Source organism: Peromyscus californicus, unplaced genomic scaffold (genome assembly GCF_007827085.1).
Source record: "Peromyscus californicus insignis strain IS unplaced genomic scaffold, ASM782708v3 Scaffold_4__1_contigs__length_199733344, whole genome shotgun sequence".
NCBI classification, from domain to species: Eukaryota; Metazoa; Chordata; class Mammalia; order Rodentia; family Cricetidae; genus Peromyscus; species Peromyscus californicus.
In genome coordinates, this window is record NW_026294562.1 from 47,899,935 (window position 1) to 47,909,974 (window position 10,040).

Here is a 10,040-nt window from a genome sequence, read left to right on the forward strand (position 1 = left end):
CTGGATGGCTGTGGCAGGCTTCTTGCTAACTGTTCTTACAGTTTAAATTAATCCATTTCTATAAATCTATACCTTGCCACATGGCTCGTGGCTTACCGGCATCTTCACATGCTGTTTCTCATCGTGGCGGCTGGCATTGTCTCTCTGACTCAGCCTTCCACTTCTCAGCTTTTTTCTCCTCCTTGTCCCGCCTATACTTCCTGCTTGGCCACTGGCCAATCAGTGATTTATTTATTGACCAATCGGCAACACTCTTGACATACAGACCATCCCACAGCACTCCCCCCCTTTTTTTTTTCAAAAAGGAAGGTTTCAACCTTAACAAAGTAAAATTACATATAATTTGGGAATTTGGGCATAGCTTTTTATTACTACTTCCTGCTGGAGGGGGCCGCTGTATCTTATGGGGACACAAAGAAAATTTTATTGCTGGAGGGGGGCGCTGTATCTTATGGGGACACAAAGAAAATTTTAGGATTATGGAATAGTCCATGAGGGTGTATCGTCTGAGCCAGTTGCCTTGAAACGGTTCTGGATGTTGGATCATCTGGGCCATGGTGTCATCGGAGACCTTTCAGGGGGTCTTGGCTGGTCAAACCTGATGTGTCTTAATCTGGAACAAATCCATAGCCTCTGGCTTTCTGTGGAAACAAAAGCAGAGACTCTTTTCCAAAGCAACATATCGTTATATCCAAATTTTGAAGTGAAGGTACCTTTAAAATACACATTTTGGCATAACTCAACAACTTTTACAATCAAATGTTTTTCTGCAGTTAAAAATCCCAAAGACAACATAATCCAGATTCTCTGTGTAATATTCATCTTCATATGACTTATTTTTTATATTAATTTTACTGTCTCTTTAAAGACTTATTTTTAAAACTATGTATTTGTTTCTATAACTGTATATATCACCTTGTATACTATTACATCTGAATCTGTCTTATTGTGAATCTATTGCTTTAAACTGCAGTAGCTGTGGCTCCTGGCTCCGCCCATCTCAGCTTCCCAACATGGCAGTAGTACATTTTTCGCCAGCTCTGGGAGCTATCATAGGTCTATGATTTTATCTAAGCAGCGCGTAGCCCAGAAACCTCTTCTTTTGTTTTGTACTAGCAAAGGCTAAATCCACCACGCAGCTTAATGTGCCACTTGTAGAGGCCTCATTCCCTCCATACTACAGGTCAAGCACGCACGCTAGGAACCCACCAGTAGCTCAAACCGGCAGCTGCTGCTCATTTGAGAGAGACAATTAGGAAGCTGTTTTTAACTCCATTTTAGAATCTTTTTTTTTCAGTTTTTAGGTGGAAACTCTTGCCCCACGTTGGGCGCCATTTGTAGCTAGAGTTTTCCTGCCTGGCCCACAGTCAGGACAAATCTCTCTCACCTGCCAGTCCCACAGCCACTCAAACCCGACCAAGTAAACACAGAGACTTATGTTGGTTACAAACTGGATGGTTGTGGCAGGCTTCTTGCTAACTGTTCTTACAGCTTAGATTAATCCATTTCTATAAATCTATACTTTGCCACGTGGCTCGTGGCTTACCGGCATCTTTCACATGCTGTTTCTCATCATGGCGGCTGGCAGTGTCTCTCTGACTCAGCCTTCCACTTCCCAGTTTTTTCTCCTCCTTGTCCCGCCTATACTTCCTGCTTGGCCACTGGCCAATCAGTGATTTATTTATTGACCAATCAGCAACACTCTTGACATACAGACCATCCTACAGCAGTTCCCTTGCTAACAGTGGTGTCCTAAAGTAGTCTGTTGATGAAGTTTTCACACCAAGGTTTTAAGGGTGTGAACTGGAAATGGAAGTGCTGTACACAAGTAAGGTGGGCCTTGGGGCTGTCAGGCAGGATGCTTTTTCAAGTTCTCATTCCTTTTGTATTTTTTAGGATTTGTGATTCCTGAGTCTGATCAATGTGTTAAAACTGTATTTTTGGCATATCTGCCATCTCAACATTTTCACCTACAAAATGTGAACTCTTCAGAGCTTCATAATTTTAGCTTAGTTATCTCCATTAATAACTGATTTGGTTGGAGTTAAGACATATAGGTAAAATCTGTTTCAGGCCATGGAACCACTGAAAAATACAAAGCAATGAAGGTTAAGAGTGGAAAAAAATGAAGTACTGTGTATATTTGATGCTAGCTATCCCACTTAGTTCTCTGTAAGCTATGGACTCATCCTCTCTTTTTGAAGTTAGAATTGCATTCAGAGAGGCTAGGTAACTACTGATGTCATGCAGCAACTATTAAACAGCCAGTTGGTATTTGGTTATGGATCAAGCCCCATGACTTGGAAGCTTATTGTGCGGTACCAGATCCATTGTTGTTGTTTTAACATATCTCAAGTGGCACTGGAAGGATTTTCTTTCTCTTTGATTATATTGAATGGTTTAATAACATTTTCAAGCAATGTAGCTTAGTTGGTAGAGTGTGTTTCTAGTATGTATGAAACCTGGGTTTTGGTATCCATTTCTGCTTAAACCAGACATATTAGTGCATACCTCTAATCATAGCACATGGGAAGTAGAGACAGGTGGGTCACCCTCCACTATATAGTGAGTATGAAGCCAACCATACATAAGACCCTGTCTCAAAAGAAAACTAGCAAAAGCTAATGCTTTTTACATTATCCTTCTGCTGTTTTTCCTTCCTGTGCCCTAGAGCGTACTCCTTTCACGTTAGTGCCGATGGCCAGATGCAGCCTGTCCCCTTTCCTCCTGATGCCCTCATTGGACCCGGGATCCCCCGACATGCTCGACAGATCAACACCCTCAACCATGGGGAGGTGGTGTGCGCGGTGACCATCAGCAACCCCACAAGGCACGTGTACACGGGTGGCAAGGGCTGCGTAAAGGTCTGGGACATCAGCCACCCTGGCAACAAGAGCCCCGTCTCTCAGCTGGACTGCCTGGTAAGTGAGCAGGGGTGACAAAGAAAGACCCTGATGGTGAGAGAACCATAGAGTCCCAAGAAGATAGGTAGAGAGTTTTCTCTCAGAATGGTCCAGTTCTTCATGTGGGCTATGTGCACCTGTACAATTTGCATTCACTCGGTCCCCAGGGTCAAAGGTAATCACTTGGTTCAAGAATGCTAAGATTTCACACATTGCTTCTTCCAGAGCACACCTGAAAACTCGCTTAAGTCAATTGTTCATGTGGCTTCCAAGCCCTTTAACTGGTCTCTTACCATTTATCTTTGGGTTGTACAAGAAATTGTAGCTTAGTTTTCTTCCCTTATATCAGAACAATCTTTTAGTACATCATTTAATCTAACATAATTAAATGTGGATAAGATTTCCGTAAACTCATGAACAGGGAGAAATTTTTCCTGTCTTGCCTCCTATTGCTGGTTCTTCATTGAACCTACAATGCCTGTTAATCATACATAGCAAAGCTAGGCCAAAAGTGTCAACTGCCAAGTGACTTTAACTATGATATGGTTTCAATACCAGGACCTTTTGTCCTCACCAAAATATGCCAAGGCTTCAGAACTTGGAGAATTGTAATGGTTTGTTTGCAGACCCATATGATCTGTATGTGCAGATTACATCTACAGTTGCTTAATTTGGTGGTGGGAGTGGGACTAGATCTTTGCATTTGGGTGCTAATTAAGATTAAATATCTTGGTACTAAATTTTGTAGATCAAGTTTAAGTACTTCCTTAATTTCATGTAATTTTGTAGCATTAATCTATTTTATCATTGTCATAAGTATAAATGGCTCATTAAACCAGAAGGGAACACAATACTTTTATGGATTCCTGCTCTCATGTTAATGCTGTTTTCTTTCCTCATGAGTAATTTTGTGATGGCTTTTGTCTCCATAGAACAGGGATAACTACATCCGTTCCTGCAGATTGCTCCCTGATGGTCGCACCTTAATTGTTGGAGGGGAAGCCAGTACACTGTCCATCTGGGACCTGGCAGCTCCAACCCCACGCATCAAGGCTGAGCTGACGTCCTCAGCCCCTGCCTGCTATGCCCTGGCCATCAGCCCTGACTCCAAGGTCTGCTTCTCATGCTGCAGTGATGGCAACATTGCAGTGTGGGATCTGCACAACCAGACTCTGGTGAGGTAGGTCTGCTGAATCTGCTTCTTGGTTGTAAGGGAGAGCTAATTTACCACATGGTGCTCAAAGCTCTTTGTGTGTTTGTGTCTGGATGGAATACAGCTTTCTTAAAAATGTTATGAACCACATACATTTTAGAGATAATGAAGTTCAAATGTAAAATCTTGCTTCCCCACTATATTTTTATTAAATGAAGGTTTCATTTTTATACACACACACACACACACACACACACACACACACACACACACACACACACTAAGCATCATTGATTTAGAGTTTTAGAAGTGAAGGTCATTTTTATGTATGGGATGTTGTTAGGACATCATGGGTTCATTAGATGTCTGTAATTTGTTGTCTGTACCTGCTGACACCCATCATTGTTCTAGCTCCTCAGTGAGAAGCCGTAGTATATGGTTCTAGTTTAGCTGTTGCATGTGTCACAACTTTACCAGCAGTTGTATGGCCCTTGTCGAGGGCCCAGTGCTTATGGGTTGCTGCTTATGCTCACATAACCTAAATTGTCTGTTCTCATATTTAAGAACAAGTAGACAGCAGGTTTATAGATTGAGAAATGGTAATGAGCATTATAATAAAGGAAAGGATATGAGAAGATTGGGAACTTAAGCTATGAGGCAGGAGGCATGTGGTCTTATCTTGAGGGGCTACACACTAATTTCAACTCTAAAAACAAAGTAATTGTTCTTGTACCTTTAGGGTAAGGTTCAGATATTCAAGGCCATCCTTGACTATGTGGTGAGGACCCACTTTGAACTCTTTCCTCCATGCCCCATGTACATTTTACCAGAACTGACCTTGGGTAATGGATCACACTGAATGTACTTACATTGGGTGTTTCTTGTGAGCATGTTCTTTCCCTCCTGCACAGCCAGACATAGAAAACATGATATGTTTTGCTCTTATTTTGAATAATTAGAAAGCATAAAACAAATGAGATCTGTAGATAAAGTCTGCACTGAATTTGATCAGTAGAGAGTTCCCAGTTGAATTAATTGAACTAAAATAAAAGCTAACTTTTCAAGGGTTTTTCCCTCCATTTTACATTTTCAGGCAATTCCAGGGCCACACAGATGGAGCCAGCTGTATTGACATTTCTAATGATGGCACCAAACTCTGGACAGGCGGTTTGGACAACACTGTGAGGTCCTGGGACCTGCGTGAAGGGCGGCAGCTGCAGCAGCATGACTTCACCTCTCAGGTGTGGACTGTGTGGGTAATGGAGCCTAGTCAAAGAAAAGTGCTGTGTTTGAATGTGGATCTCTTCGAGAGCATCTCTTAGATTTGGTTCTTCATGTACATTGCGAATTTTGTTGATGTCTATATTTAAGAGCATAGCTCCTGGTTAATAAGGCTTTGTCCTTATTAACCTGCAGCCACCATCATTTGTTTTAATTCCAGATCTTTTCTTTGGGCTATTGCCCAACTGGAGAGTGGCTTGCAGTGGGGATGGAGAATAGCAATGTGGAAGTGTTGCATGTCACCAAGCCAGACAAATACCAGTTGCATCTTCATGAGAGCTGTGTGCTGTCACTCAAGTTTGCCCACTGTGGTAAGCAAGTCCCTTTTGTTCAATTTCTGTCAACCAGAATGATTGCTTGGTTCTTCTGTTGACTCCTTCCAAGTTGAGTCTTTTATTTTGTTAATGTGTCTTTCCTTACAACTCTATAGCTTCCTTAACTGTGCATGCTTCCCTAACAAGCTATGTAAATTGCTAGCCTTAATCCACTTTATTCCTTATCATAACAATCAGTGACTCATGAAATCCAGAAGGAGGGTGGGCTTTACTTTTGAAAGGAAAAGACATTCTTATTTGTTATAAATGGAATGTCTCTATTAATTCAGCATTCTGTGAAGCAAATGACAAAGTAACACAAAACCCTCTTCCTCTAGGCAAGTGGTTTGTAAGCACTGGAAAAGACAACCTTCTGAATGCTTGGAGGACACCTTATGGGGCCAGCATATTCCAGGTAATACCTAGCTTGCTGAGTGACTAGGTGTTGTGTACTACCTGTCCTGGTTTAGCTATGCCATCTTCATGCGTCCTGTGTGCACCTACTTACTTATTCTGTGATTCTGTCAGGCACCTGATACCATTTTTATCAGGCAGAACAAGAACCTGCCAACAGCAGGGAGGAGGATTACTTGCACAGCCACAAGCTCTTTAGGGTCTTCTGCTAGATTTCTGAGCACTAGTCTTACGGCAAATCCTGGATTACCCATGACTCAATCCTCTTTTATTTTCCTTGTGGGGGTTTTAAGTTTTCTGTGACGTTTTTTGTGTTTATGTATACTATACATTTTTTATTTTAAATCTTGAGTATTTTGTTCAGATACCCTTATGAGTACTATCAGGCTTTTTTCCCCCCTGTTCTTAATTCATTTTCTTTTATTATCAATTCTTTTTCCAGAGAATGTTCCAGAAAAGTTCTGTTAAACTGGATTGATTTTATAAACTTGTTCTTCTTAGTAGAAGAGTAGACTGTGTAGTTTGGGAAGTTATTTGTAAAAACACCAAACTTAGACATGGCACAAACACAGACATGCATACAAAATCTCTCGTTTTTTCTTACAGATGTGTGTGAATTTTATAGGCAAGTTAATGACTTCCTATTTTTAGTTTGTAGTTAGAGTGTTCTCTTTTGTTCCATGTTTGGGAGTAATATAACAGACTTCCAGGTCCATTAACAAAATGACATTAAGTCATCATAAAGCTGATTAATTATTTGAATACAAAATAGAATGTCACGCAAGGTTGTCATCATGACAAAACAGCTGATGTAATTGTTATGATGCTTATACCTTTTTCCCCCTTTCTTTCTTTATATGAGACAAGGATTCACTATGTAGCCCTGGCTGGCCTGAAACTCACAGAGATCTACCTGCCTCTACCTTCCAAGTGTTGGGGTTAAAGGCATGTACCACCATGCCTGGCTGAAGCTTATACTTTAATACTGGGGGTTTTGTGACCTTTTGAGTGCGCAAATGGAAGAAAAAATATTAGACTCTGTCTTTTATATTTAACACAAGTATCATAGCTTTACATATATGCTGGCTTGGGAATTTAAATTATTAACAGTTACAGTTAGAAAAGTTTGAGCAGTGTATGTATTAGGTAGTTGTCTTACATGTATAGTTTTCAATGTTCAGAGTATTCTTCAGGGTCCTGGTTTAAACCCTGTGTGGGGTCTGCCCTCATTCCTTCATTTCCCCCCATACACACACCCCTCAATGGGATGTGTATCTATTCCAAGTATTGAACTCTTACATGTTTTTATGTTTTATTCTAGTAGTGTTGGGCATTTTTACTAGCATCTTCCATTACTTGTTAGGACCTATGCTGTGCCTGCTACTCTATGGCACAACCTAGATCCATGATGCCCTACTCTATACTTTCTAGAGAAGAGAGGGTATTTTTGTTTTTTGTTTGTTTGTTTTTATTTTTTATTTTTTTTTACTTTTATATGTGTTTTGTCTGCCTGCATGTCTGTGCACCATGTTGCATGCCTGGTGCCCATGGAAAGCAGAAGAGGGTGTTGGGGACTGGGAGTTGAACCCAGGTCCTCTGGAAGAGCATCCAGTGCTCTTAACCACTGAGCTGAGCTATCTTTCCAGCCCCAAGAATAGAATTTAAAACAGGACCTTGCCTCATTGGTAGAGTACTCTGACCACTGAGTTGCCTGTCTCCTTGATGCCTCATGGGCAAGAACCGTTAGCCTAAGCTAGGGATGAGCAGCACTCAAAGGATTGAATCTAGTACTGCCATGTTTAGGAAAGCTGGGACTGCCCTATACCTGTAGAGCTTCTGGGTGCTCCAAGGAACATGTTGCCTGTGTATCTGCTCCATAACCACCAGTCCTGTTTCTTAGCACCTGTATGTGACATTCTTGATATGTTTCTTCCCTAGTCCAAAGAATCCTCATCGGTGCTTAGCTGTGACATCTCTGTGGATGACAAGTATATTGTCACTGGTTCTGGGGACAAGAAGGCTACGGTTTATGAAGTTATTTATTAAGGACAAATCTTCGTGCAAACTGGACTCCTCCTTGTAGCACTTTGCGCTGTTGTACTTTTTTTTTTCACCCCCCTCTCCTACATCTAAAACCAAGGATTTCCAATACTCATTGCAGTTGTGGAGTTTAATCCCTTGCCATAGCCCTACTTCCTCCTTGCTATTGAATTGTGAATACTCATTTAAGAACCTGTGATACCAAATCTTCAGCTATCGACTTGGAAGAACATGGAATACCTAACAGTGAATGGAATCTTTAATTATGTATTATATCTGTAATATATTTATTTTGTTTAAAGAAGGCTTTCTAACAATGACTGACTAAATAAAGCTGTGTCCGCTCCTGCATTGATAATGAAGGTGCATTGTATTTGATGCTCCACCCCCTTGCTTTTGGTGAGGGGAGGGGAAGGAAGGTTTAAAATAACTGATTAAAAATGTCACTAAATGTAGACTATTGACTGTATAAAGACATGAAATGTATAATTACACATGGAAGCAATATGTTGCTGTATTGTTATGAGGTTGTTTTGTTTTCTACTTATATTGAAAACATTTGGAAATTTGGCTGAACAAGTAGAATATGACAGGCCAAGTATTATTCCTTTGAGTCTATTTGGGCAACTCTAACCAATATGTCTATAACTTTATATTAAATAATTGGATGTTTTTCTTTTTTTAACTTGTTGACAAGTATCTTTGTAATATGTTTTTAATTCCCCTTTTTATTGTATTATAGACAGATAAACAAATTAAATTGGGCCTCAAAGAGAGAACTTAATTTCTTCTAAATACTTTTGCCAAATTTCCTGGCAGAGGGAGCTATGTGTCTCTGGGCATTTGTGGTGCTGTGAGATGTGGCAGGCTGTTTTGTGGCTTGCTCTTTAGGAGCTGCAGGTGCAGGAGTGCTGCCTGCCTCCTGCTGGGCAAAGCAAGTCTTTCACAAAAAGAGGCCAACCTAGGAGGCTTTACAGAGCCCACCCTCTGAAACCCACAAAGAAGAGACTCTCCTGGGATGACGACTTGTTTTCTTTACCTCTGGTTCTTTCCATGTCTTAGTTGGATGTCCCTGAAATGGACACAGGCTGTGCCATTGTGCCAGAAACATTGTGTTATCTTTTATGTTGTTGTCGTTGCTGTTAAACTATAACATGTGACTCCTTTTTTATTATTATTTTTGTTTGAATGCTTTAAAAAGATCTTTTAAGTCTGTGATCTGCTGATGTACAGTGCCTTTGCTGCTATGGATCAAAATCAAAAGAACTGTGTAGATAAACTTTATTGTATAAGTAGAAAATCACTTAATTTCATACTAGAAATGGATGGATGCTGCAAGTTGAAATGGACTGTCATTGACGTTCTTCGTGTGGTAGCAAAAAAAAATGGTGTCTTAAGTGCTTAGTGTTTGATGTCATTAACAGTTTCATAAAACTCTACAGTGTAGAAAGATTTTGATACTAAACTGTGCATTGTACATAGTTCTAACGCATTGTATTGGCCACCAGTACTTCTATGATGGTAGATTGTTTGTGCATTCAGACTTTTAAGCATTAAACATAAATAACTTCTAGAATGCTTATTTTTCTAATTTTTTTACTAATTTCTTTGTCTGTGCCACTCCCTGTATTAAAAATCATTAGTTACATTGAAGTCAGACTGTTAAGTAGTATGGGTTTTTAATTGTTGCTATTTTTTTTTTCCTTTTCCTTTGAGAGAACCCAGAAGGCATGAAAAATGATATGGAAGGCAGATGGTTACCAAATACTTACTGAACTCCTTCATTTTGTTGAAATGCTTTTATCTAGAAGTTGTCTATCATTTTAAAAACTTTTCGATTTATACTGTCATTCTAGTACACTAAGTACTTGCAGCTATTTAAACTTAACTCTTAGAATGAATTAATATTAGAAATCTTCTTTGCCAGTAACATTA

The 10,040-nt window shown here is 40.0% G+C and overlaps 1 protein-coding gene across 11 annotated transcripts in view; it reads left to right on the forward strand.

Moving 5' to 3' along the window:
* Positions 1–9,758, forward strand: part of Tle4 (TLE family member 4, transcriptional corepressor) — a 143,124-nt gene extending 133,366 nt beyond the window's left edge. For all 11 annotated transcript variants that reach the window (XM_052761533.1, XM_052761530.1, XM_052761534.1 and 8 more), the window contains 6 exons: positions 2,672–2,921; positions 3,836–4,083; positions 5,150–5,297; positions 5,498–5,648; positions 5,990–6,066; positions 8,004–9,758. In XM_052761533.1, coding sequence (XP_052617493.1) covers positions 2,672–2,921; positions 3,836–4,083; positions 5,150–5,297; positions 5,498–5,648; positions 5,990–6,066; positions 8,004–8,111 — 982 coding nt within the window. In that variant the 3' untranslated portion in view covers positions 8,112–9,758. The remainder of the gene's footprint in view (positions 1–2,671; positions 2,922–3,835; positions 4,084–5,149; positions 5,298–5,497; positions 5,649–5,989; positions 6,067–8,003) is intronic.
* The last annotated feature ends 282 nt before the right edge of the window (positions 9,759–10,040 follow it).